This window comes from Phyllostomus hastatus, unplaced genomic scaffold (assembly GCF_019186645.2).
Source record: "Phyllostomus hastatus isolate PE091 unplaced genomic scaffold, TTU_PhHast_1.1 phas_contig_495, whole genome shotgun sequence".
In the NCBI taxonomy this organism is placed as follows: Eukaryota; Metazoa; Chordata; class Mammalia; order Chiroptera; family Phyllostomidae; genus Phyllostomus; species Phyllostomus hastatus.
Window position 1 is genome coordinate 6258482 of NW_025333895.1, and position 27821 is coordinate 6286302.

Sequence of the window (27821 nt, forward strand, 5' to 3'; positions counted from 1 at the left end):
ATGTCAGTTCCCCAATACAAGTCTGACAGGTGGCCTATGGATGAAATCCTGTGTGTGTGTGTGTGTGTGTGTGTGTGCGCACACACATGCGCAGTTTATACAAAAGCAGGATCGCATCATACCCACAGGTCTCCAGACCCAAACTGTAGTTTGGTTCCTGCTGGGTGCTGAGGGTTCTTCCCCCTCCCTCCCGTGCGAACCTGCGCCGGTGCTCGGGGCAGGGCTCCTGTGGTCTGCACTCCCGCGTTAAGGAGTGGGCGCCAGGGGGCGCCAGCTCCTGCCCAGGCTTGCGCAGCGACCGACTGGTGGGACCGGGCTGTGGGCCGCTCCGCACCGCACGGCCGCGCAGGGGGTGGGGGGTGGGTTGTGAGGGCGAGCCCAGGCGGCGTGTGTGTTCTGTAATGACGTCTAGTCCATGCACAGGGTTTGAGAAGAACGGATTAGAGCGAGAGTAATTCTGTCTCCTGATCCTAGTGCCCTGCCCAGAGGCAGCCACTGGGACCAGTCTCTTTCCGAGTTAACCCAGCGTGCATGTATTTACATTTAAAAGAACGGACAAACGATGTGCACTGCGCACTCCTCCGAGTCTCGCTGTTCCCACCCGACCGTGTGGTTTGGAGACGGCCCGTGGGAGCACGCTCAGAGCCGCCTCGTTCCTAGTGCCGCCCGGCGCGGGCGGACCACCGCTCATCCGAGCAGTGCCCTGCTGGGGGTCCTCTGGGCTGTGTCCAGGCCTAGGCTGTCGCAAGCAATGCTCTTATCAGGTGGCTTTCTAGCCTTTGAAAATAATCTTTGCCTGCTGTAAAAAAAAAACCCGTATTACGTCACCACCCAATACTCCCATTAGCAAGTCGGTTTGTGAAACCCTGCTCACTCTTTTTTTAAAAATTTTCTGTTATTAATTAGCGAGACAAACGTCGATTTGTTGTCCACTCATCTCTGCACTCATTGGTCGACTCTTGTGCATGTGCTGAGGGGGGAGTCAAACCCACAACCGCGGCATAGCAGGGTGACGCTCTAACCGACCGAGCCACCTTGCCAGGGCCAGCCCTGCTTGCTCTTAACCTATTCAGCGCACTCCGCTGTTTTGTAGTCCATGCTGTTCTGTGTCATGTTTTTGAAAAATTCAGGTCCTAATCCACGAAACTGACTTCATAGACCCTTGGTGGGCCATGCCGTGCAGCTTGGAGACACACGGCACACGCCTCTCTGCGTGCAGTGCCGTGCAGGGCAGGGCGTGTGTGCAGGGTGAGTGGCGGGAGCTGACGACGGGAGGGCGCGCGCACGTCGATCTGCGTAGGCGCCGCCCAGCTCCCTACTGCGGACGTGGCGCTGCTGCGCGTTCTCGCCGGCAGCCCGTGGGAGTGCAGGTTCTTCCTCTCCCTCATCGGCAGCAGGTTACCGGACCCGTAGAAACCCCTGTCACCGACGGGTAAAGCCGGTACCTCGTGGTGTTTCACGCGCACGTGTCAGATTCCGAGTGATCCCCGTGCCGTTTACTGAAGTCGTCCTCCCTCCCGCGCTTCAAGTGCACCAAACCTGCGCGCACGTTTAGGGCTGGTGGTCGCTGCCTTTCCTCTCCCGTGGGCCTGTCTGTACCTACGCCAGGGCCAGACTTTTAATCTGTTATGTCTTAGTATCTGGTAGGGCTAGCCCCCTTTTCTTAATCTTTTTAGCATTTTTATAATTTTCTTCTCACATTCATTGTGCCGCCCATACAGCAGCTGCACTGTGTGTGTGTGTGTGTGTGTGTGTGTGGTTTGTCTGGAAAAGTCCAGCCATTGTTACCGTCATGAGAACGGTTGGCGTGACATCGATGTCACCTGGAGCCGAGGCGTGTGGGCTGGAATGCGCATGCGTGAACGATGACAACCTCACTGTCCTGGCCAGTGGGGGCGGTCGACGCCGTTGCGTGAACATGTGTGCCGTGTGGCTGTCACATTCCAAGTGACTGAGCGAGTGGAGCTTCACATCTGCATCGAATTTCGTGTTGAGCTTGAACATTCCTCCATGGAAACTACCCGGGTGACTCAGGGGGCTTCAGGGACCGTGCAGTGAGTGCAGCCCCACCCTTCAAAGGTGGTGGAGAACCTGTGGGGAGTGAGCCACGGTCTGGGAGGCCTGCGACAAGCGGACACCCGAGGATGGTGAACGTGTACGGGCTGCAATCGGCAGAGATCGGCAACTGACAGGCGGGAACCGGAAGCTGATCCGGGGATTCCAAAAACTACTGGGTCCGAGATTTTGACGCGGGATCTTGGCATGAAATGCGTCGTGGTAAAATAACTTTCGCATGACTCCTGCTACCAGAGCAGAAGGGACATCGCGCTGCGGTTGCTAGTGGCCTGGTTCAAACCGCTACCAGGGAACCAGAGCTCCTCGAGAAGCTCGTAACCAGTGGTGAACTGTGGGTCTAGGGCTACGATCTGGGAAGGACGGCCCCGCGCCCCAGTGGGAGCCGCCTGGCTCTCCACGCCGGAAGAAGGTGCAGCAGAGTCGCAGCGAGGTCAGGCCCGTGTTCCCTGTGTTTGGATGGGGAAGGTGTCGTCCATCGTGATCACACGCCTCCCGGCCAAACAGTTAACAAGGGGCACTGCCTCCGGGTTTTCCGGCGGTGGAGAGATGCGGTGCGACGAACACGGCCGTGACTACGGGCATCTGGTGATTGGCAGCTTCATCACGACAAAGCTCCCACTTATTTATCCCGTCTGGTGCGGGGCTTTTTTGTGAAACATCACATCACCCAGGTGACTCAGCCCCCCTACAGACCAGATTTAGTGCCCTGTGACTTCCGGCTTTTCCCAAAACTAAAGTCACCTTTGAAAGGGAAGAGATTTCAGACCATCGGTGACATTCGGGAAAACACGGCCGGGCAGCTGGTGGCGATTCCCACAGAGGACTCTGCAGAGTGTCGTGAGCAGCGGAGGAGACGCTGGGAGAGCTGTGTGAGGGCCCAAGGCGCCTGCTTCGAAGGGGGCTGAGGCGGCGCTGTCCAAAATACAGCGTTTCTTGTGTCTTCAATCAACGTCTGTCTTTTTCGCAGTGCGTGGCCGGATACTTTCTGGACAGGGTGTGTGTGTATGTGACAGAGCGAGAGAGGGAGGGAGGGGGAGAGAGAGGGACGTTCTTACCTGTTTTTTCCACATGTGTTCAAGCCTTCCAGCCCGAGTCCTGTTGCCCGCACCTGGTGCCGTTCCGCACGGCGGTGTGTCCGTGCCGGCACGGCCGTGTGTCCGGCAGACGCCCAGTCCGCTGTAGGCGTGTGCCTGGAGATCAGGCTTGTCGGAGATCTGCCTGTGGGGGCGTCGTCTCATCCCAGCTGTGGAACAAGGCCTCCCATCCTCTAGAATGTACTCGGAGGGGCGGGCCCTTTGAAACCTCGCCTTTGGACCCCGGTGGGGGGGGGCCCTTCTTTGTGAATTAAAGCGGCAGAGTGTACCTAAGGGGGCTGATTTCCTGCAGCTGCTGTGCTGTGTCCCCCCCCTTCTGCCCCGCTGGGCCAAGCTGTGGCCAAGGCCTGTGTTGGACAGGGAACCGGGTGGCCCGTCTGTCTTCCCTAGAGCGGTCCGATCGGCGTCCTCGCGGGCAGGTGTGATCTAGTTCGACAGCCCGAAGGGGGAGAGCTGGGCCTGCGTGTGGGGCCCAGCCTTGCAGACTGCCAGTCGGCCGGCGAGGAAGACAGTCCCTCTGTCTCGGAGCCGGTGCGTGTGGAGCCCCGGAGACTCGTCGGGTCGGTCGGGCGGGCTCCACCGCTGCGCGCCCCTCCAAGAGTCCTGGGCCTCTCGCCCTCCCCCTCCCCGGCAAAGACTCTCCCTCCTCCGGCTCTCTGAGCACCTGGAGACTTTCAGGCCCCCCAGGACATCAGGCCGCCCCTCCGCAAAGGGTCCCCTCTCTGGGAGCGGCACTTGAGGGGGCTGCTCGGGGTGGGGTCCTTTCCCTGGAACGAGTGGGGAACAGCGTGGGGCCGGAGGCACCGCGGTGACACACAAGCTGGTGTGGCCCGGCACTGCCGGAGCTGCTCGCCGCGGGGCTCCGCCGCAGTCCTGTTTGGGCCGCTGTCTGCCCTCGCCCGGGGACATGCCCGCTGATGTCGGGGGCGTCGATCCGCCGCCTCACGTGTGCTCTGACTGGGGGCGGAACCTGCAGCCAGGAACTGGCCAGGAATCGAACCGGGATCTCTCGTCCCACAAAGACAGCCCCCCGAGCCACATCGGCCAGGGCCCTTGCTGGGTTCCTAAGGGGAAGCTGTAAGTCTGGTGGGAGGGACAGGCTGGGGTTGAACAGGTTTAATTCGTATTTTCAAATTAGCTGATCTTTAGAAAACCATTGAATTTCAAGGATTCTTGTCTCGGGCCCCAGAGGCTCTCTCTCTGTCTCCACCCTCTGGGCTCCGGGTCCCCTCTCCCTCTGTCCTGAACCCTCGGCAGCGGCTGGAGGCGGTCAGCGCAGGGCTGCCAGCTCGGGGCGGGGCTGGAGCCCCGGGCTTGGGGGTGGTTAGGGCTGGACTCTGGAAAGGACCACACCGTTCCTAACAGACCTGACGGCCTAAAAGTCTTCAGATGCCCCGGGCTTCGGTTCTCATTCTCCCGTGCGCTCTCAAAAGTTGTGACCCTCTGCCAACGTAATGGAATTGAAGACTGATCCCCCCCCCACCCCCGCCTGAATTCTTCTTACTTCTTCTGGTTACTTTCTTCTGTGGGGTGCCACTGTGGAGTTTTGTTTAAAACATTAATTAAAACAATTTTTTTAGAGAGGGGAAAGGAGAGGGAGAGAAACATCAGTGTGTGGTTGCCTCTGTGCGCCCCCTGCTGGGGACCTGGCCCACAACACAGGCACATGCCCTGACTGGGAATTGAACCCACGACCCCTTTCTTTGCAGTCTGGCACTCAATCCACTGCGCCACACCAGCCAGGGCAGGTTGCATCATTTCTTAGAGCCCTTGATGGAGTATTTTCTTCAAAGAGATGCCCCACTGACATTTATCTTCTCAGTCTGCTGAATCCCCAGGTTCAGGTTGACAGGAGTAGAATTTGGGCTTCAGCGTTAGCCAGAATGGCCAAATGAGTAACGTGTAGAATTTTAAGTTTTACACACACTGACAGTGCCTCAGCAGGCGCTGGCCTCCAGGGGGAAAGCCTGCTAAAGCCTGGCTGACCGTCCCTGTTGGAGGAGACTGGGGGTGGTGTGCAGCTCTGCTGAGTTATTGAGCACTGCCTTGCTGCTGGTGTGTGGGAAGCCCTGGGAGCAGAGCTCCTGGCGGCGCGGCCTGCAAACAATGTATCCGAGCCTGCAAACAGTGTATCCGAGCCTGCAAACAGTGTATCCGAGGCGGGACCCCAGGGCCTCAGGCACACAAATACGAGCTCTGCCCAGCCTGTGAGGACGAAGGCGGTTCCGGTTCCGTTGAGTTTCTTTGACGAGTCCTATCTTCGGGGCTCCTGCACCATCAGGAAGAGGCCCCGCCCCGGGTGAGCGCCCAGCGTGTTTCTGCAGCCGGCCGCACCGCATGACGACGCGCCGTGCGTCATGCCGATCTCACTGCCTTCCCGGATCGCGCCACGCGTCCCCGGCGGAGACCGCGCAGGTCACTAGCAGGGCCGCTCGGAAACCGGAGCTGGTCGGAAGGAAGCCGTCGGACTTCGTGGCCGTCGGAAGATGGCTGCGCAGTGCGTGTGAGGAAGAGTGGCTTTAACATTCAATGTTTCGGTGTGTGAATTTTACGTTGAAAGGTGAACCAAGCCACAGGGTCGGTAAATTTAATTATTGAAAAGGATAAAGCCTGCCCGCTCAGTGAAATCTCCAGTGACTCCGAAATCTCTAACCAAGGAGCCTGTGAGGGGATCCGATGAGACCGAGTGTAAATCCTCCGTGAACTAGGGCTTAGGGAGCCATCAGCATCCTGTGCAGTCCAAGGAGCGGGGTCTCCGGGCTGGGGGGCAGTCCTTTCAAGCTGAGGCGGAGAAGTGAGGAGCCTTGCTCCCTGGGGACCTGTCCTGTCCTGTGCCAGGGATTTCCAAGGTGGGTGGGGGCGGGGGGGGGCACTCTTGATCCCAGGGAGTGCCACCTTGGAGTGGCTTTCTCTCCCCTCCCCTCTCCTGGGTCGGGAAACACTCGGCTAGCCCAGGAGAACTAACGGGAGAACGGGGCTCGGAGCTGCCGCCCAAAGTGGCTGGGCACCTGGCAGCTCTTCCAGGGGGAGGCGGGGCTTAAGAGCTGTTGTCCCTGCCTCCCACGGGCCTGTGTCTGGACTAACTCTGACGAGGGTGCTGGGCGCTGTGCGTGCTGAGGGCAGGCTCCGTGGGCTGCCTTCGCTCCCCCTGCCCCCACCCACACTGCTGCATTGAGGGGCCGGGGCGCGCCCAGGCAGGTCCCTGGAGCGGTTCACTGGGAGGTTTCTCCTGGGTGCGCTCAAGGGTGGGAGCGGGCCGCCGCCTCATCCCGAAAGGTCCCTTCTTCGTACATGTTGGAAGCACCATCTCACACAGGGACGGGTTGCTCAGAATTTTATCTTAGTAGAATTGCACCGAAAGATAGTAGATGATAAACCTCTAAGCCACAGTTTGCCATGGTGTTGCCTGAGTCTTAACAGTTCATTTATGTCATTTCCCCAAGCACCAAAAAAAAAGAAAGAAAATCTCCTTGTTAATGCATTTTATTTACCCTGTGGAAGCTTGTAGAAGGGATCGACTTGTATATTTGTTTTCATTTCCTTCTTCTGAAATACCTGACACAGTAACGCAGAGAAAGTAGCGGACGGAGCCCACTGCAGCCAGCAGCCGAGGCCTTGCCCTCCCGGGTGCGTGTCTGACCCCCCCTTCTTCTTCCTGAGTACTGAGGTGTCACAGCCACAGCTGGCCGGTGCGCTCCCCCCCTCCCTGCCCCGGCACCCTCACGTCCAGACTGGACTCCTCCTTCCCCCATCTTCGCAGGGTGGGCACCTCGTCCTGGCCTTACTACTCTCAGCCCTCAGGATCCTTGGCTGCCCCTCCTGGGCCGGCAGGGTCGGTTGTGGGCCTGGAGCCCACGTGTTCCGTGAGGATTTTAGTGTGGAATCGACCCCCTCGCCACATCGCTGAGACAGACAGCGAAGGAAGAAGACAGCCGCCGGCACCCACGCTGTTGCCCTCTGCCGCTCCCCTGTCTCCTCCGGTCTCTGCTGTGTGTGGGCGGGGGCGGGGCGCCCCCCCTGCACGGGACAGAGAGGCTCTCGGCGCTTGTGTCCGGACTCCGCCCCCTGGCCTCCCTGTGCTGGGGGGGCCCGCTGCGCCCTCGAGAGCTCCGACGGGGCGCCCCCGCGCGGGCACACTGCGGGGCGGGGCGGGTCTCGGCCTCTGATGCCGCCCGCCTGGCCCACGTCCAGGCAGTAGGGATGAGAAGGACATTCGTGTTTTGTTCAGAGGTTTTCATCCCTGGTCACATCTAGATACTTACATAATTCTGGGTAATAAGGATGGGTCTTAATAAACATTTTTTTTCCATTTCTCTTCCAACCAGCAGTACTTGTAAGTTCTGCTCCTCCCTAATGTAACCGACAACTGTTACTGAGTGCCCGTTACGACCCGCCTCTTGTCCTCGGCCTGGCGGTCACAGGGTAGCGACGGGTAGCTTCAGGCTTCGCTCCCGTGGGGCTGACGTCCTAGTGGGCGCAGGCGGACGCCACACGGGCTGACAGAACAGGGTGCGATCGGTCAGTGGTGAGGGCGGAGCGGAGAGGACAGGTGACCTGAGGTTGGAGGGGCGGCGGGGGTTGCGGGGGGACTTCATGGGCGTTCACACCGGGCGCAGGACGGCCGGAGAGAAGCTGGCTGTGAGGGTGAGGCAGGTGGGGCGTTTCGGCCGAGGAGCAGCGGAGGCGCAGGCCCTGGGGCATCCTACTGCCCTGTCCGCTGTGGCAAGCGGATCACAGCCCGTGCAGCACTTGGTCCCCTGAGGAGGGCCGTCTGCCTGCGGTTCTGCCGCGCGTTAACCCGGGGCTCGGCGGAGCTGGCGTACCGGTGGTGTTTGGCGTTTGGGTTTGCCTCTGCTCCGGGCTGACGGCTGTCCCTGTCGCCCCCACCCCCCCACCCTCCCACAGCTCTACGTCTCCTCCGAGAGCCGCTTCAACACGCTGGCCGAGCTGGTGCACCACCACTCCACCGTGGCGGACGGGCTCATCACCACTCTGCACTACCCGGCCCCCAAGCGCAACAAGCCCACGGTCTACGGCGTGTCCCCCAACTACGACAAGTGGGAGATGGAGCGCACCGACATCACCATGAAGCACAAGCTGGGAGGGGGCCAGTACGGCGAGGTGTACGAGGGCGTGTGGAAGAAGTACAGCCTGACCGTGGCCGTGAAGACCCTGAAGGTAGGCGGGGCGGGTGGGTGGGCGGGCGGCAGGTGCCCGCGGAGCCACCCGTGCTCTCGGGGCCTGGGTCCGGTGCGGGGAGGGGCTGTCTCGGGGTGGCTCTGTGCCTGAGCCGGGTCCTTCTCGTGGCCGCACGGCGTCCCGAGTGTGGTGGGTCGGGCTGGGGCGTGCTGTGGTTTCCGGGTGAGAGAGCCGTGGTTTGGGGAAGTGTCTCCGTTCTGCAATGAGAGTCTTTCAAAGCTGTGGGTTTCCGTTCCGTCTGTGTGGCATTTGAATCACTTCCTATTGAGAGTTGAGGGGAGGAGGGAAATAAAAACCTTAAGTTTTGAAAGGAGCGCTAGCCACAGTGCGCCTGACAGTTCTGCGGATTTTTGCTGGCAGACCTGCAGGGCGAGCGGGGTTCGGTGGCTGGCGGGTTCCCGCGCCCTTTCCTGTGCTCCCCGCGTCTGGGGTCAGGGAGACGCCGGTTACAAAGCTTCTGCCTACGAGATCACCTGCGCCCCTACCCCACTTTGTTTCTTGTTGCCTGTGACGTTCTCTCGCTCCCTCAACGCCCCCTCAACGGGGGCAGAGTGTGGGGAGTTGCCAGGAGGTTGGTTTTTCTTTTGAGGTGCTTTGAAGTCTTCCGGATGCCGGAGGAGGAAGTTTCAATTTAATTTGCAGCCTCCTTCAAAATGGTGATGCACGCTTTGCCTGTGGCGAGAGTGCCCCCTAGTGTTGACGCGCGGCGTTTTCACTTGTTTCAAGTGAGCTCCGTCTAGGCTGCCCCGTGCACAGAAGTGGAGAGTGAGCCCCTTTCTGTGGCTAAAGAAAAAGAAGCCAGACACCCACTGGTGGGGGAAAGGGGCCCGAGTGTGTGCGCGCTGCTCAGCAGTCGGTCAGGTGCGCGCCGTGAGACCCGTGCAGCCCGAACGCTTGCCTGTTGGGGACTCCCAGCCCCCGGTCCCTTCCCCCGGGGGCACGGTGAAGCGGAAGTTGTGACTTCTGGCTGACCCAGAGAGGAGGCTGCATCCTTCGGTCCTAGAAAGCCACAGAGGCTCCCTGGCACTGTGGGCAGGGGGGTGGTGGCATAATTTGGGGTCTCCCTTGAGGCCTCCTGGATATTTTCCAAATAGGGCTTTAAAAAAATTAATAAGCATTTATTGTGTTCCTCACTTCTGTTTAGGAGACCCCGGCTTAACACTGGGATTGTGAGAACGAACTAGACCGAGTTCGTGACTTCAGGCCAGTGTGGGTGGGCAGGATGGTCTGGCCACTGGTCGGCGGTCTGGGTAGGAGACACGGGCAAGTGTGACGACAGCGGTCGTGCAGCGTGACGGGCCGTGTTAGGTACAGCGTGGCCCTGTGCCACTTCACGGGAGCGAAGGGGGGCCGGTGGGCTCCGCTGGGCAGGGAGAGCGCAGGAAGGGAATTGGGAGCTGGGGCCACAGCGGAGGAGCCGAGCTGGCCAAGGGAACAGAGGTCAGAGGAGACACAAGTCGGAGGTCGCTGGGGTGTTATCCTGGAGGCCGCGGAGCACACGGCAGGGCTTGAGGCCCGGGAACCTCATTTCAAGATCGGGTTCGAGTTTCCAGAGGCGGCTGCGCTGGTGAGCCCTGGAAAGAACTGAACGGCCACGGCCCACCTCTCCCAGATCCGGCGAGTCCCGCCAGGGAGGGGCGTGTGCTTGTGCCGCCGCGCCCGGATGCGGCGCCCCGTGGACGACCCGGCCCAGAGACACCGGGCCTTGGCCAGCCGGAGACCCTGTTAAAGGCCTAGGCACCACCTGTGCATTTGCTAGGATTTGCAAAAATGAAACAAGGAAGGGGAAAAAAAAACCCTCTAGATTTTAATTCAGGCGAGGCCTGTTTGAAACTTTAAAAAGAGACAGAGCTCGTACACCGTGACCTGTGGGGGGAGCCCTGCCGAGGAGCTGCTGCTGCGGTGTTCTCGGGGAACCCCCCCCACCGAAGGAGGGGTTCGGGGTGGGGGCCTTGTGGAGCTCAGTGCCACCGCTGATGGCTTTCTTACCCCGGGGGACCAGGACGGTCTGGAAGCGGTGGTTTTAGGGCACACTTCGCTGGTGACGTGTCATAAAACTTCTTACTACGTGCTTCTAGTGACTTTCCCGAGAGCCTTATTAGTTCACAGTCCCAAGTTCACCGCCCCTGGTGGCATGGAGGTCTGGGAGTCGCCGCCCCAGGGGGCAGCCTGCCAGGGAAAGGGGAGTGCGCGGTCTCCCGGAGGACGCCAGCCCACAGCGTGGCACTGGGCAGCTGCGGAGTGGAGGGCCCCCCCCCGCCCGCACCCGGCTCAGGAAACATCCCCGCGTCCCACCTGCCGGGCAGGGTGAGCATCAGTGCCGTGAGCATCCGTCTCCGCTCCAGAGGTGGGGGGCCCGAGTGGGCTGTGAGTGACAGTGACGGCTGACACCCGCCGAGCTCCGGCAGAGGGCCGAGCGCCTTGCTCAGAGCATCTCGTTGACACTGTGCAGCAGTTGCGGAGAGGGGAGGTGCTGTCCTTACCACCATTGGGGGTGGGGCGGGCTGGAGCACGGGGAGGTGAGTGAATGGCCTGTGGCCTGCGCACAGCCCGGAGCGGCAGAGCCCGGCTCCACACCCAGGTCCTGCTCCACGGCCCAGTCGGTGCTGTGTCAGCACTCGGGTTCTCACTCCTCGGACACCACGAAAAGTGCGCTCGAACCACAGTCAATGCGTCTTAAAAATCACCCCCCCCCCCCCCCACTCACCTCAAGGCTCCTCGGAAAACCCTCAGAGCTCTAGCCCAGATCCCAGATGTGCGTTTGCCCCGCTTTGCGCCAGGTCCCCCTGGGCCCCCCAGTCCATCTCCTCCTCCTGCCTGTCCCCCCTGGTTTGTGCTGCTGGCCCCTCAAAGGGCAGGCCAGCTCTCCCTCAACCAGCAGGGGGAGCAGGACCCTACCTTTAACCAGGACTTCCCTTTGGACCGCGGGCAGCCTTGGTCCCATACCCTCAGGGCAGAAGGAGAGAAGAGAAGAAAGGAGGCACTAGGCTGACCCCTATGGGCGGGAAGCTGGAATTACAGGCTCCTCCGAATTTTGACGGTATTCAGTAGGCTGTAGGCGTGGCTTCCCCCGTTAGAGGCAGGCTGCGCCTCAGAGAGCCCCACGTTTCACACGAGCCGTGCTCCAAAAGTCAGTTCGTAAGTCGGCCCTTTTCTGTGAAACAGTTGCGTGGGTTATGTGATTTGCAGAAGCCTGAGTTAGTCTAGTTGGGGCGTCAAGATCGAATCGTGAGCTAACCGGCTCATCTGCCATTAAAATAGCGGGGCGTGACGTTGCGGTAAAACGTTGACCGAAGGTTGCACCCAGTCCTTTGCCCCGTCCCTCAGACAGGCGAGCCCCGCCGCCTCCTGCCCCCGAGCTCCGTGTCTTCCCAGAGGCAGCCCCCGTGAGCTTGTCGCGTTCCGGTGTGGCTGTGTTCCGGAAGGCACCGGCCCTCCACGGGCGTTCGTGTCCCTCCGCTGGCACCACGCAGCCACAGGGACACTCCTCGCGTGCACACGTGGCAGCAGAGTGTCCCGGGGTCGGGCCCTCGGGCAGGCCTGCGGGGTCGCGGGCCACGTGCACTGTTGGTTTTGCTGCCCCTCCCGGGGGCCTCCCGGGGAGCTCGCACCTGGCTCCCGCTGCCGGCGGTGGCGAGGAGGGGCCTGGTCACCGCGCCCTCCCCGGCCCAGGGCGTGCTTGGTCTGGCGTGCGTTGTCGTCCCTCCCCCCCAGGAGACTGGGTTTACTGGAGCAGAGAAGAGAGGCTCCGTGAAAGCCCTGGCACTGGACGGTCCGCACAGTGGCTCTCCGACCTCACGGGGAGGCCATGCACGAGGGGGCCGCGCGGCTCAGGGCCCGCTGTTGCCGCTCTGCACTGGGCCCGGCAGTGGCGTCTCCTCCGGCCGCGGAGCCCCATGCAGTAGCTGTACCTGGGGGTCGGAGCTCTGGGGCTTTCTCTGTGGGGTGGTTTCTCGTGGGCTGCTTGGGTTCAGGTCCCACGTCTGGTGCGTGAACCACCTTCTTCGGCCGTGCTCAGAAACTCTGCCCCGCCTCCCCGTGTTTTCAGACGCGCAGACCGGCCTCCTGATGTGTGAAGGGGGCGTTTCCCTGGGGTTGTGACCTGGCCCACCTGCATCTGGGTGAGAACTGGAGACATCTGGAAACTGGCCTCCCAGGCGGGAGCCCTGATCTGGGGCTGGGGCCCTGGCAGCTGTGCTGCGGCAGCGGGGTGTGGAGCCCGTCTGCAGACACAGTGTCCTTCTTCATGACCCAGGGTACCTGCTCTTGGGGGTGAGGCCGGGGCGCCAGCCCAAAGGTTCCCATGAGACGCCGAGTCTGGGAGAGCACCTGTGAGAAAGACAGCAGCTCGGAGTGGAAGGGCCACTGTCCTCCGCACAGGCAGGCTGCCTCGCCTGCCCGTCGGGCGTAGAGGGCCGCTGTCTTCCTGGCGGCAGAGGCGAGGTCCCGGGTGCGGCACTGGCACTCTGTGCGCGCGGTGGGCGCGGCCTTTCCCTCCGTCTCGCAGGCGAGAAGAGAGCAGCTCAGAGGCAGCCCCTGTGCCGTGTCCTCCGGGAGTCACTCACCACCATCACACGGGGCCGGGGCCAGGGCCTGGGCGGTGCCGGCCAGGAGGTTCGCCCGCGTCCGGCCGGTCCCTGTGCGGAGAGGTTGAAACCCACAGCTTTTTCTCAGTGTTGTCAGAACCCTAGTTCATCTCAGTTTTATCTTGCCGTGTAAATGGAGGAATTTGCTTCAAATCGATGATGGCGAGTTTTTAAACAAAGGTGAAAGAACGCAGCGGGAGAGAGCGCCGGGGGCACCTCCAGGTTAGCACGGCCGCGTGCGGTGTGCAGCCGGCAGTGCACGGTGCACGGTGGACCGGGTCTGAGCCCAGCAGGGGGAGACAAGTCCACGCCAGTTGTCCCGAAAGAAAGAAAGAACGGGATTTATTCGTACTGACCGCACGTGTGCGTGCGTGCGTACGAATGCATGGAGAGAGAGAGACGGGAAGCGGAGAGGGATGATGCCTTTGAGAGCTGCGCTGGTCTGCGTGCCTGAGTCTCGGGATCCGGGACGCGGTTCTTCTGGAAAAGGGACAGTGGCTGGAGGAGCAGATGACGTTTCTGAGACGGTGTCACTGTCCGTAGTTTGTGACGCGGTGCTTCCAAATAAAAAACACCCCACGTGTCTAGAAATTCACAGGAGAGCTACTTTTTGAACACACTCTCAGCCAAACAAGATTCTGAAAGCCGCCGGTCCCTCCTCGAGCCTTTGACCCCAGGGTGTTTCCCTGGGAAACCAGAGCGCCACAGGCCCAGAACGGCGCGGGCGGCCGAGCACGCTCAGGGGCAGAGAGGACTCAGAAGAGCCAGCAGCCAGTGGGGTGGCAGCAGGATGGGGCTGTTCCCCCAGGGGGCTTGACCCAGAGACTGCCGATGACATGGAACCAGTAGTCAGAGCAGCCCGCCGTTTTTAGAGAGCGGTAGCTTGTTTCTAAGTCCCAGTTTGACGGAGCCCTGAGCAGAGTGGCAACGGGCTGTGCCCTGGCACGTGCCCTGACTGGGAATCGAACTGGCGACCCTTTGGACCGGCGGGTTCACAGCCTGCACTCAGTCCACTGAGCTGCGCCAGCCAGGCCTTGCTGACATAATCGTACCCCTCCTTTCCTACAGGAAGACACCATGGAGGTGGAAGAGTTCCTGAAGGAAGCCGCGGTGATGAAGGAGATCAAGCACCCCAATCTGGTGCAGCTGCTCGGTGAGTGTGTGTGGCCCTCGCACCGGACCCCCCGGGTGGCGCGGCGCCGTTGCAGCGCAGGCGGGCGGCCGGCTGCGCCGAGATTCCTGCCTCGGACAGCTGTTCTCCCCACACGCTCGGCCGCTGGCCGCGGGGGCCTGTGTGGGACCGAGTGGCTGGTGGTGTGTGTTGGGAGGGGGCGTGGCAGAGAGAAGGGGAGCACTTGAAACTGGTGTCTGGAAGCAGTGACACACCTGTCTCAGACTGGCTTCTGGGACCTGGGGACCGTTAACGCCCCTTCACTGGCGTGGTCCTGCAGGCAGGCCCGACCCCGGACACGGGTGACCGCTGGTGGGCGGACTAGCAGTGAGGGAGGCGTGTCAGTGTGGGCCCGGCCTCGGCCGCTGCGCCCACCGACGGCTGCTCTGTGCGAGTCCGCTGGCTCGGGAGGCAGAGGAGAGGGTGACCGTGTCCTTCCCGCGTGAATGTGGCCTGGAGTCACGAGGGCCTGGAACTGGATGAGAAGTCGGGCCCCGGACCTCGGGGCAGAGTCAGCTGCCACGTGGGAAGCACTCTCCTCTGGCGCCGGCCCTTCCTGGCGTGCCCTCGGCTGGCGGCGGGGTGGCGCCCTGAGGCCCTCCGTGTCTTGTTGGCAGGGGTGTGCACCCGGGAGCCCCCGTTCTACATCATCACCGAGTTCATGACCTACGGGAACCTGCTGGACTACCTGAGGGAGTGCAACCGGCAGGAGGTGAACGCCGTGGTGCTGCTGTACATGGCCACGCAGATCTCGTCAGCCATGGAGTACCTGGAGAAGAAAAACTTCATCCACAGGTAGGAGCCGGCCGGGCGGCCCTCCCCGCAGAGCCCTGGGGTGAGCCTGGGGCCCAGGGTCCCTCTGCAGAAAGCCCCGGCCTCTGAGGACTTCTGGCTCAGCCTCCAACGTTCGTGCTGGCCACATGCGAGGCCTCAGAACAGAGGCAGATGCTAGGTTCCTGGCGTGGCCAGCTTTGGCGGAGCGGCCAGGGCTAAACTCGGCCAGGCCCGGACTCCGGACCAGCAGAGCTGTTCATTACCCCGGGGCAAGAAGCAGCTCACTTTGGAACCGCTTTGACTGAGTGTTAAAGGATTCATAAAAGGTGTCCTTCCCGACACTCATCGCAGCTCCCGAAGGGGGTCTCATCGCCCCTCCCAGCCTGGTGTGCGTCCTCCTCATGGCCCCTGCCTGAGAGCGGCAGGCGTCGCTATCACACAGACCCGCGCAGTGCCCAGTGCGTGGGGTTTGCGTCTGCATCTTGTGCCCTCCCCACCCCCCGCCGCCCCTTCTCTTCATTACCATTTCATCCCCCCCCCGCCCCCGAACTTGCTGTCATCCAGTTCAGCCGTGCCTCCGCAGTTGTCAGAGGCGTGCACCTGTGGTTCTGAGTTAAGCGTTTTCGCTGTTTTAGAGCCTGGAGTGTTCTGACCTTCAAGCGTGCCGCAATTATCTCGGAATTGGCATTCTTGGGTGGCGGAAATGGCTTCCCAGCAGAGTGACAGTCCGTGCGGGGCAGGGCCTGACGGGCGTCGCCGGCGTCTGTTACACAGGATGTTCTCCACGCCAGCGCCGCGACCTTTCCCACCCAATTAACCCGCGGGGGCAGCCTGCGCGCGAGACGCTGGCGGTTCCTTGCAAGACGTTTTCTCTGCTCCATGACACCCGGACTCACGTGCTGCTGTCACTCACGCGCGTGAGCCCTCTGAGGCTGCAAATTGAGATTTCTTGACTCCTGGTTTTCCGTGCACAGCTAGGCCCGTTCCCTCTTCGTTTGGACAGGCTTAAAATCCCATTAGGCACAAGTCTCCTGTGTTTAATTTCCCCCGGCGGCTGATGATCGGGCTGCCCGGCCCAGCCGTCACTTCGGCTGCTGCCTCTCCTCGCTCCTCCACCCCCAGCTGCCTTGCGATTTCACGGTTAACGTCCCTGAACCGAAGATGAGACCCCTCCTGCCTCCCTCCCCGGGCAGAGTCAGGAAGTGGGAGGAGGCTGTTTATACGGGAGAGGAGTCTTAGGAAACGGCTGGGTACGCATCAGAAAGGAAGAGGAGGCAGGAAACACGATTTGGGGAGAGAGTGCTCTGGGCCGTGTTTGAGTCGTCCTCCCGAGTCCGAGTCCGATGGGACGAGCGGCGGCCGACCCCGACGGGGGCTCCCCCCGATGGAGGACGGGCCCGTGCGTGCGTTCCTGGTTCCGGGCGCAGAGCAGCGCTCAGCACCTGGATGACCATGCTTGCGGTTCTCTGGGCATCAGCCGAAGCACTCCCCATGTTAATGACCCTCAGAAGTGGGGGCTGTTTGTATCGTTTTCATGTTACGGATGAGGCGACCGAGTCCCAGCACAGCCACCTTGCTCCGGGTCACAGGGCCCGGGAGCCCCCCGCCCCCGGGGCTCCCTCTGCTGCATCTCACCGTGCTGGGCGTCCCGGCGGGTGCTGAGGGGAGGGCTCTTTGCTCTCAGGGGGATTCGGTGTGAGTGTCTGGGGGACCAGACCCCTTTTCCCCTGTGTCGGTGGTGGGTTGGCGGAGCTGGAAAGCCAGCAGGGATCTCACAGATGGACGTTTTCCCTCCCCAGAGACCTCGCCGCCCGGAACTGCCTGGTGGGGGAGAACCACCTGGTGAAGGTGGCTGACTTCGGCCTGAGCAGGTTGATGACCGGGGACACCTACACGGCCCACGCCGGGGCCAAGTTCCCCATCAAGTGGACGGCGCCCGAGAGCCTGGCCTACAACAAGTTCTCCATCAAGTCCGACGTCTGGGGTAAGGGCCGCTGGCCCCCTCCTCGCCCGCCCGGGGCGCCGCTGCTCCTCCTGGTGGTTTGTGTTTGCTCATTGGTCGGTGGGTTCGTTCTCCCCGAGCGGTGGCTCCCACTGCCTCTGTCCGTGTCGGGAATGTCGGTAGTTGGGTTCGGGCTTCCAGTGGGGTGCCGCCCATGCCGGCCCTGAAGCCTCACGGGACAGCGTTTTTGTGTTTGCTGTTTTAAAGAACCTCTTACTACGGCCAAGCGCAGCGTGCCCCGACGAAGCCCGAGGCCCGGCGAGCAGCACGCACCTCCCAGCCTTCCCGGCCGCCACCCCAGGGCGCGCGCGCCGCCCCCTCCCCGGCCTGCGGGTTTGGAAGCAAACCCCGGGCTCCGTATTTTGTCCGTAAATATTTCAGAATGAGTGTGTCTTAGAGATGGCTTTTTATTCTCATCATCAAGTCGCCTCGCCTCCCAAAGTTGACCGTCGTTTCTGAGTATCGCCAGCTGTCCAGGAAGTGTTCCGCTTTCCCTCCGAGTCGTGAGCATCACACTTCCTCCCGTGCTGCGGTCTGGCGGCACCGAGGTGGACGGGAGTACGGTTCACACGCGGGGTTGGCCGGCACGTTCCTGCAGACCCCTCCAGTCCGCAGGTCCCCTCCCCGCCTGCTTCTCTCGGTGTGTTTGTTGAAGAAACGCTGTCGCTTACCCTTTACCTTTCCCCATGTCCTGGATCGCCACGTGCCGTGACGTGTAGCGCTCCCCTCTCTTCCGTGTCCCCGCCCAGTGGGCAGTGGGGTCTCAACTGCTTGTCCCATGTGGGTTCGACGTGCTTTTCTTTCCGTTACGAGTTCCTCACGGGCGACGGGGTGTTTTTCATCGGTGGGTGCGTCGTTGTTCGATTCCTTCACGATCTCAGCCGTCGCCGGCGCCCGGCGCCCGGATCCGCCGACCCCATGGAGGTCGCCGAGGGGCCGCTCCCTCATCCTCTTACTCCCTGCTGGTTGTTGGCGCAGCACATCCGCGAGGGGGGGCGGCCCCCCGGCCCCCGGGCGGCCACTCAGGGTGCGGCGCTGTCCGCCGGCTTTTACGGCAGCGAGCTGGGCCCCCCGTCCTCCCCTGGTGACCGGTGGGGTTTCTGGTGCGGTTTTCGGTGATGTGATGAGCGTGTATATATGATGTGTTTAAATACACTGGACGTGTCTGAAGCCGTGGTTATTTTCCTTACCGGTGATACGCAGACTGTCTCAGCTTTGACCGGTGGGCACTGCACTTCGCCCCTGGTCCTTCCGATGAGACGCTGTAGCTTTCGACCCGGGTCTGCCCTCCGGAACGGCGGGGTGTTCGGGCCGCATCCCCCCCCGGACTTGAGCCGCCCGTGTCTGCGGGGGGCTGGTTCTGCGCTCTTTCGTGGGATGAGGAATTTCAAGGCTCTACTCTGGGCCTGTAAGACTTTCAAAGGTTTTATAAGATTTCTGTTGACCTTTAGAGTTGGAAGGGGCCTTGGAGACAGTCTCGTGCCCCAGAAAGGGGAGGGGCCTGTTGTCATCCCAGAGCCGGCCGGTCCCAGAGCTGGAGTAGCAGTGGGCTGCTGACGGATGCCAGCGAGGTGCGGTCGTGTGCCCTGCAGGGCCCTGGCGGGGCTCGTGAGCCCCGTCCCGTTCTCTCCGTCGGCGTGTTCTGGTCTGAGGGGGCGAGCGGACTGAACGTTCCGGCCTGGGCTGGGCTGGGCTGGTGGTCATGAAGAGCCCGGGAGACTGCCAGTGCCCGGCCTACCTCTGAGGGTGCACTTCCTCTGACGTCTGCTACGCGGGTCACTCGTTTTACATGCAGGACACTTAAATCTTACGGGTTTCAAACAACCCTCCTCATCTTCTTTCCTCCCAGCCTTTGGAGTGCTGCTTTGGGAGATTGCCACCTACGGCATGTCGCCTTACCCGGGGATCGACCTGTCCCAGGTGTACGAGCTGCTGGAGAAAGACTACCGCATGGAGCGCCCAGAAGGCTGCCCGGAGAAGGTCTACGAACTCATGCGAGCATGTGAGCGTCCGCCAGTTCTCGAGCCCCGCGTGGGCCTGCGCAGCAGCCCGCGGCCCGGCCGAGTGTGTGGGGGAGGGGGGGAGGGTGTCCGTCTCCTCCCCTCGCTCCCCGTCTGCGGGGCGGCGAGCGGAGCAGGTTGCTGCAGACTTCGCAGACTTCTTCCGGTGTCCCCACACTTTCCTTCGTACGTAGCATTTCTGTGGGAGGGTGTTTGGGTTGAATACAAAACTGGATTGATGCATACCAAACTTGGATTTCTTATTAATCAATGCAAGTTCCTGGACCTGCCTTCAGACCTTCTGCTGCTATAGTGGGTAGAAACTCCAGGGGATGTTTATCTGGTTGGTTTTACGAGGGAAGACCCCAAAAAACCCCACAGTTATCTTCTGGAGGGTGGAGCCCTGTTAGTGCAGACTACCCCCGCTAGGTGGGTGTTCTGGGAACCCATCTGTATCAGTGTGCCAGCTGGCGTTGTTGTGAGAGGCTGCGTTTGGCTTCAGTGATTTTTTTTTTTTTTTTTTTTTGGAAGACTTTCAACGTGTTGACCCATTTCATGGTGGGTGAATTATGAGCACACCTGCCCACCCCAGGCTGACCGTTCAGCAGTTTTTGACCAAAAGCGGCAGGACCCCCATGCCCCACCCTCCCTGTTCACCCAGTGTCGCCCCGAGTGACTTCGTTGGTCCCCCAAATGAAAAAAGTCCTCAGAGGGCAACGTTCTGCTGATGCAGAGGAGATGAAACAAACAAACAAAAACAGGAAAAGCACTAAAAGGCACCAAAATTAACGAGTTTAAAAAACTGTGAGCAGTGGGAAAAAAACGTCTCGATAGGTGTGTTGCATCCAAGGGAGAGTACTTTGAAGGTGACTGAAACTTAAAACGTGTAAGACTAAATACACAGTATTTTAGAAATAAATTCCTGGGGTTTTTTGGGGGCCTCCCCACCTTGTGTCACATTTACGAGCTCGTTCCTGCCACTGCCGTTGCCCCTGGCCAGGCCGGCGCACTCACCCCGAGTGTCCTCAGAGCAGAGCTCCCCGCCTCTCCTCCGCCCCCCCGGCGTTCATCTCACTCCCCTGCGTCCGTTAGACGGTGCACCCGTTCGCCCGGGCCTCGCGTGACGCACGTTCGTTTGGGGGTTTTACACGCGTGTTTGGGGTCTGCCATTCGTTACGCGCAGGGCGGGGGCCAGCGCCCTCACACATGCACGCCCGCGTCGAGCTGGCGTCCCTGACGGCGCAGCTGTGGGCTGGAGGGCCACGCGCCTTCTCCACCTTGATGGTTCTTACCAAACTGTTCTCCAGAACAGGTGGTACCGACGGGTACCCACCCCCTCACCACCCCCAGAGGTGCCGTGAGTGACTCAGCATCCCCTCCAACACTGGGCCGGATCAGTCCTTAATCCTCGGTTTAATCCTGTTTTGATCAGCGTTTCTGTGCTGGCGGGGACGCGGGGCTCTGGTAACCAGGAAGTAGGGGCGAGAGAGGAGGCAGCTGTCTGGCTGAGGAGCCTTCTGGGCCCGCCGGCGTGGGGTGGGGAGGGGAGAAGTGTGTCTGAGACGCAGCTCTGGCTGTCAGCAGCTCAGAGCTTGGGGGGCTTGTAGTGCACGTCCCCGTCAGCGTCTGGGCTTCGCACATTCGCCGTGTCTGTAACGGGGCGCCGTGGCGTTCCCCACTTTCACTTGTCGCACCGGAAGATGGGTAGCAGGAACGGAGCGCTTCTTTCATTTCTAGACTTTTCCGTGAGGACTGCTAGGTAGCTACATGCTCGTTGGCAAGGCCTCCGGGTGGTCTGATCGGGGTCTCGTCCGTCCAGGTTGGCAGTGGAGCCCCTCTGACCGGCCCTCCTTCGCCGAAATCCACCAGGCCTTTGAAACCATGTTCCAGGAGTCCAGCATCTCCGACGGTAAAGTGCCCGCCCTCGGGGGTCCCGCCCGCGGCGGGGCAAGAGGTTGGGGCAGGAGGGACGGCTGTGGGGGCTCCAGCTCTGGCCCTTGAGTTCGCTTCCAGGGAGAGGCGCGCGGGCCAACAAGCAGTCTGAGACCAGAGGACTGGGCAGGGGGGTGGACCGTGGAGCTGTCTTTGGTGGCCATGCAGAGTTCTGGAAACTTCCAGGTGTTGTTTGTTCATCATCACCTCCCTCTTTTCTATAAACGTGTGCAGATGAGCACTGTTGCTTTAAAAAGAGAAAGAAAACCAACATAACAAAATGACACCACCCCTGATGGCTGCTGGTCTTCATGGATTTTTTTTTTTTTTTTGGTTTATTTTTTGTTTTTGTTTTGCTTTGTTTTGGTGGTTCTTAGAAGTGGAAAAGGAGCTGGGAAAAAAAGGCATGCGAGCAGTTGCAAGTACTCTACTGCAGGCGCCAGAGCTGCCCACCAAGACGAGGACCTCCAGGAGGGCTACGGAGCACAAAGACTGCACCGACGTGCCTGAGACGCCCCACTGCAAGGGCCCGGGGGAGCCTGGTATGTCCCCGGAGGCCCGGGCCAGGGAGGCGGGGGGAGCAGTGAGTAGAGCCTGCACGGAAGGGCAGACAGACCCCACGACAGCCGTCCACTGTTGAAAAGAAGGTTCTTCTCCGCCCACAGCACCCTGCTCCCACCCCCAAATTCATTAGAAGCCATCGGCTTTGATGGTTCAAAGGTGCTTACGAAACCCAAGAAAGGAGCCCCCCTTTTCCTGTCTCGTCCAGAGCTGTGGCCCCGAGTGGGTGTCCTGTCTGGTGTCTGAGAGGTGCCATGGGGGTGGCAGTGGCCCAGGAGTGGCCTCCAATATTGTCAGCAGTCAGAGACCTGGTGCCTCCTGTGTGCCAGGCACTGTTCAGCGCCAGGCTGCTCTGATGTGGCGGTTGTCCCCCTGCCTCCCGAACCCCAGAAGCCTAGGGGTCCCGCTGCAGACCAGCGGAACGGGTGTCGGAGGCGGGCCGTCATCTGGTGTGCAGGAGGTGCTCTGAAGGACCACGGACTAGGGGGAGGGACAGGGCAAAACCAGAATTGTGCGATTTATTATTATTATTATTTTTTTTTAGATTTTATTTATTTTTAGAGAGGGAAAGAAACATCAGTGTGTGGTTGCCTCTTGCACGCCCCCTACTGGAGACCTGGCCCTCAACCCAGGCGTGTGCCCTGACTGGGAATCGGACCAGGGACCCTTTGGTTCTCAGGCCAGCACTCAGTCCACTCAGCCACACCAGTCAGGGCAGAATGATGGGATGTTTTGAAACAGAATCTACAGAACCATGGTCCCAACTTTCTAAATTATAAACCTGCATTTAAAGACATTGAACGTGCAGCCTATACGTGTAAAGCATACACATGTTCTACTGCACGACTACATTAAGTGTATGATAAAACATGTGCCTAAGAGCTTACATAAGAAATATGCCCAAATTGCAGTGCTTTTTCCCAACACCCCGATCGCCTTGCTCAGCGCACGGCAGAGGCCACGGCGCGCACACCACCCAGAACCTCGGGCCCTTTGTCCTTCCCTGTCAGTGGGGGTTTCCTGCAGCCGAGCAGTGGGGGGGCTGCTCTGGGAACTGCGGGCTCAGGAGAGGGCCGGCGGTGAGCCGTCGTGTTCGCTTCTGCCCGCCACTGTTGGTCTGGGGGCCCCCTGACATGGAACCCTGAGAGTGCTGGAGCACAGGTGTACTGCAAGCTGTCCCCCTGAGCCGCGTGTCCTGCAAGCTGCCTGGTGTCTGGTCGATGCCCCTGGGCCCCTGCTCTGACTTCCAGGGGCGACAGCAAACCTCTCACCTTGCAGCTTCCCCCCAGGGAGAATTCTGTCATTCACCGACGGTGGGGGAGGGGGGGGCTTGGCAACGCTGGGAAGGTTTCTTAGAAGCTGTTATTCATCTTTAAAGAGTGTCCATTTAAAGGTGTTAAAAGGTCACCCCTTCCCCTTGCCGAGACACACCAAGTAGCCCACCGTCACTGCGCCCCGTGGGTGTGTCCCTTTCCTCTAGGTCACCTCTCATAGGGCCCTGACCCTACGGCTGGTCGAGTTTACAGGTCTGACCCCGTTTGCTCACCCTGGTCTTGGCTTTTACTTATCAGATGGTGGGGGGGCTCTGCTGCCTTAAAGGACACCAGTGCAGGGAGGAGGGGGCTGGGGGGTTTGTTCTGTCTTCAGGGGAGAGACCTCAGCGTTCCCAGTACGAGTACCACCAACAGTGACGGCAGTTCACTGAGAAACGATGCTCCAAGAGCCGTGGCAGTGCCCCACGTTCAGTACCGTGGGGCGTTCTCCAACAGTGCGGTGGATGATGGGTTCTGTCATCCCCCCCTTTGTAGATGAGAAGGCTGGGGAGGCAGGGAGAGAAGTGACTCGCCCAGGCCTCAGGGCTGGTGAGTGGCTCTGCGGGTGCTCACGCCGGGCCTCCCGGTGTCCGGAGCCCGGACGGCTAAACTCTTCGATCTGTTTCAGACCCCCCGGACCACGAGCCCGCCGTGTCTCCGCTGCTCCCTCGGAAGGAACGCGGCCCCCAGGATGGTGGCCTGAACGAGGATGAACGCCTTCTCCCCAAGGACAAGAAGACCAACCTGTTCAGCGCCTTGATCAAGAAGAAGAAGAAGACGGCCCCGACGCCTCCCAAACGCAGCAGCTCCTTCCGGGAGATGGACGGCCATCCGGAGCGCAAGGGGGGGGCCGGGGGGGAGGAGGAGGGCCGCGAAGTGAGCAACGGGGTGCCTGCGCTCACGCCCTCGGACGCCGCCACCGAGCCGGCCAAGTCCCCAAAGCCCGGCGGTGGGGCTGCCGTCCCCAACGGAGCCTTTCGGGAGCCAGGGGGTGCAGGCTTCCGGTCCCCCCACCTGTGGAAAAAGTCCAGCACGCTGACCAGCAGCCGGTTCACGGCCGGCGAGGAGGAGAGTGGCGGCAGCTCCAGCAAGCGCTTCCTGAGGTCCTGCTCCGCCTCCTGCGTGCCCCACGGGGCCAAGGACACGGAGTGGAGGTCGGTCACGCTGCCCCGGGACCTGCCGTCCACGGGGAGGCAGTTCGATGCGTCCACGCTCGGGGGCCACAAGAGCGAGAAGCCGGCCCTGCCCCGGAAGCGGGTGAGCGAGAGCAGGCCCGACCAGGCGACCCGGGGCACCGTGACGCCCCCGCCCAGGCTGGTGAAGAAGACGGAGGAAGCGGCCGACGAGGTCTTCAGAGACGCCGCGGAAGCCAGCCCGGGCTCCAGCCCGCCCAGCCTGACCCCGAAACTGCTCCGCAGGCAGGCGGCGGCGGTGGCGGCGGCGGCGGCGGCGACTGCCGTGGGTCCGCCCCACCGGGAGGAGGCCGGGAAGGCCGCGGCCCTGGGGGCCCCTGCCGCGGCAGGGCCGGGCGCTTCTGGAGGGACCAGCAGGGCCCCCACCGAGGAACCCAGAGTGAGGAGGCACAAGCCCTCCTCCGAGTCCCCGGGGAGAGACAAGGGGAAGCTGTCCAAGCTCAAGCCTGTCCCGCCGCCCCCGCCACCGGCCTCCGTGGGGAAAGCCGGGAAGCCCTCTCAGAGCCCCTGCCAGGAGGCAGCCGGGGAGGCGGGCGCCAGCGGGAAGGCGAAGCCCACGGCTGCGGTTGCGGACGCGGTGAACAGTGACGCTGCCAGGCCCTGCCAGCTGGGCGAAGGCGTCAGAAAGCCTGTGCTCCCGGCCATGCCGAAGCCCCAGTCGTCCACCAAGCCGGCGGGGACCCCCACCAGCCCGGCCCCCGCCCCCTCCGCTTTGCCGTCGGCATCCTCCGCCCTGGCGGGGGACCAGCCGTCCTCCACCGCCTTCATCCCTCTCATATCGACCCGCGTGTCTCTCCGGAAAACCCGCCAGCCTCCCGAGCGCATCGCCAGCGGCGCCATCACCAAGGGCGTGGTCCTAGACGGCACCGAGGCCCTGTGCCTGGCCATCTCCAGGAACTCCGAGCAGATGGCCAGCCACAGCGCCGTGCTGGAGGCCGGCAAAAATCTCTACACGTTCTGTGTCAGCTACGTGGACTCCATCCAGCAGATGAGGAACAAATTCGCCTTCCGCGAGGCCATCAACAAACTGGAGAGTAATCTCCGGGAGCTCCAGATCTGCCCGGCAACAGCGGGGAGCGGCCCAGCAGCCACCCAGGACTTCAGCAAACTCCTCAGTTCCGTGAAGGAGATCAGTGACATCGTGCAGAGGTAGCAGAAGCCAGGCGTCAGGCCGACGGAGCCGCCTGCAGTGAGTAAGGGCTCCGCTGTGCCCGCGATGGTGGCCGACACAGACCGGCGGGCGGGACCCCGGCCCAGAGCCGAGGCCCGCCGTGGAGCACAGCCCTACTACCTATGCCGCGCCGCGGCTGTGCTCCGACACTCCCCTCCCCCTCGGTGGGCCTCCTCCCCCCCGGGGCCCCTTGAGACTGAGCCCTTCCGCCAGCCGGGAAGGCGGGTGAGCACTTTGCCCCTGTGTGTTCCCTCCTGGAGCACTGCCCTCAGCCGTGCCGCCTTCTCCGATCTCCCCAAGAACAAGTGCTCCGAACAGGCGCCGTGTCACCAGGCCTCGGGAACTGCCACCTCACTCACCCACTGGGGGAGCCTGTGCCCTCACCCTGCCCGCGCCCCCTGTGCCGGAGACACGCTTCCAGAACGGCATCCTGGGAGGCTCTGCCCGCCGGTCGCTCGGCCCTGCCCCGCTGCCAGGGCTGGTGCCCGCACCCTCGCCTCATGTGAAGGACAGCTCTTGGGGGAGCGGGGGGCGGGGCGGGTAAATCAGGTGCTAACACCAGCCAGCCTTGGGGCCCCAGGAAGGGGGTGGACTAAAAAGGCCCGGAGAGGGTGGGAGAGGGTCCTGTCATCCTCCCCTGCAGGTCCCCAGGTCCTTGCTCTCCTGTGGCGTGTGTTCCCAGTCCTGGGCGGGAAGCCCGAGGGCCCAAGGCAGCAGGGTCGCTGTCCAGCAGGCAGGGGCCGGGCAGGTGGCAGGGCGGGGCTGGTGCTGAGATGGCCCGGGGCTGGGCCTGGGCAGGTCCTCGTCGGGCCCAGGGTTGCCTGCCCATGGAGTTTCCAGGTGTCCCGCAAAGGCACCTGGTCTTGGTTTCTGACAGATCCCCCCCCACCTCCCATGTACTGCCTGAAACAAGGTAGGTCCTTGCAGGGCCCTTGGCCTTGCGACAAGCCGGTCTTCGGTTTTCTGGAGTTCTTGAGGCATTCTAAAGCCCCGCCCTCAACACAGCCTCCTCTGGTGCAGGTGTCGGCGCCCGGGCGCACAAACAAGAGGGAAGGGACCGGGGCACTGAAGCCCCAGCCAGCATGGGGTGCACCCTCATGGACAAATGTCTATTCAATGACCTCACACAACACTTGGCCATCAGGGAAGAAGAAACTCGAGAAGAAATGGAACCCCAGAAAGTGTCTCAAGGAGCAAGCCTTGGTGTACCCTTCCCTTGGGCTGCCCAGGACCAGGCCTATGGGGCAGGGGCCAGGTCTCCTTGACCTTGACCTAGAGCAGCTACTGAAGAGTCGGCAGGCGCCTGCCTGTGTCCTACTCCAGGCCCTGGAGCAACCCTTGGAGCGACCAGGAGAAAACCACCACCTGTTCCCCGCGCCCTCACGTGCCCGTGACCTTACACAGGCCCCACGTTCACCCCATTCGCCCAGACTCGTATTTTATTTCCCTGGACCGTCTGGCCCTGTGTCCGCAGCATCACCACCTCTGCGCCCCCCGGCCTGCTGTGAGCCGGGGCTGCGGGGGGCGCCGGAGCACCGCCAGGGGCCTTGCGGACACAGCGGACCCGCCCGCCCGGGCCCCTCGCCCGTTCCTGTGCGGTGCCGGTCTCCCCCTCCACACGACGTACCACTGCGTTTTGCATTTATACCTGGTGTTACTCTCTCGTAGACTTGCTCTTTCATACGTGACGTGTAAATAGTTTCCCACGCCCCTCCCTCCTTGGATGCTCGTGGTCTCTTCCTCTCGTCTCTCTCTCTTCGGTCCAGTACCTTTTGTTTCTGTATATGACTCTTTTTTGAATCCACAACTCTCCTTAGTAGTATTTTTTAAATAAATGTTTACAACATTAGAACTGGGACGGGTGGCCTTGGTCTGTGACTCCTCCCCGAGCCTCGGGACCGTGGTGCGCGTCGCCAGGGCGGGCGTCCCCGTTCGCCTGGAGGGGCTGGGCGCTCCGTGTCGGGCGCTGAACAGGACAGGAAGAGGGCGGGGCCGCGGCAGGACCCCGCATCCTGTGTCGCCAGCGGCCGTTCACGGGCACGTTCCCTGCCGCGGTCACGAGCCCTTCCTTGCGTCCTTGACACTCGCTTGCCAGCAGCCCGGCTCCTGGCGGCGGCACCGAGAGCGGGCGGTGCCCCTGCCCGGGCCACTTCTGACCGGCGCCGGCCAGGAGGACCGGCGCAAGGGAGGGCTGTGCCAACTGTCAGGCCGCCACTGATGGCATCGGGGGAGGACACCTGTCCTGCTTCCCAGGGCCGAGAGAGTCAGTCCCCCCACTGGTGCGCTTTTATCTGCGCCCTTGAACTTGTAGCCCTGCCCTCAGCCCCCGACGCGCCGCTCACTCGTGTTCCCCACGCCCGGGTCCCGTTTTTGTGCGTGGATGAGGAGAAGCACGGTGTGCTGGCCTGGAGGGGAGGGAAGCGCCCTCCCGAGCCCTGCCTCGGCTTCTCCCCACCCCAGCCCGGGGCCGCTGGGGGCGGCGCTGACGTTTTCTCGCCTGGGTGTCCGTGTGACACCAGCTGACAGCTGGGCAAGGAAGACGGGAAAGGGAGTGCCCCTGGTTAATGATACCTATTAAGTCAGCCCGCCTGTCAGGGGACCCGGACCCGGCTCGCCGCCGCGCAGTGAGCAGCGCGGTTCAGCGAAGCCTCTGGACCTGGAGCCCTCCGCGGCGATATGGGCGGCGTGCCTGGTGACGGCGGTGACCCCACGCTGCCAGGGGCCCGGTTGGCTGGGACCCACCTGCGCA

The 27821-nt window shown here is 62.0% G+C and overlaps 1 protein-coding gene across 2 annotated transcripts in view; it reads left to right on the top strand.

Moving 5' to 3' along the window:
* Positions 1-26913, top strand: part of ABL1 (ABL proto-oncogene 1, non-receptor tyrosine kinase) — a 107683-nt gene extending 80770 nt beyond the window's left edge. For both annotated transcript variants that reach the window (XM_045846005.1, XM_045846006.1), the window contains exons 4-11: positions 8076-8348; positions 14024-14108; positions 14744-14921; positions 16700-16884; positions 18752-18904; positions 20722-20811; positions 21212-21376; positions 23337-26913. In XM_045846005.1, the coding sequence (XP_045701961.1) occupies positions 8076-8348; positions 14024-14108; positions 14744-14921; positions 16700-16884; positions 18752-18904; positions 20722-20811; positions 21212-21376; positions 23337-25054 (2847 nt within the window). In that variant the 3' untranslated portion in view covers positions 25055-26913. The remainder of the gene's footprint in view (positions 1-8075; positions 8349-14023; positions 14109-14743; positions 14922-16699; positions 16885-18751; positions 18905-20721; positions 20812-21211; positions 21377-23336) is intronic.
* Positions 26914-27821: the final 908 nt, after the last annotated feature.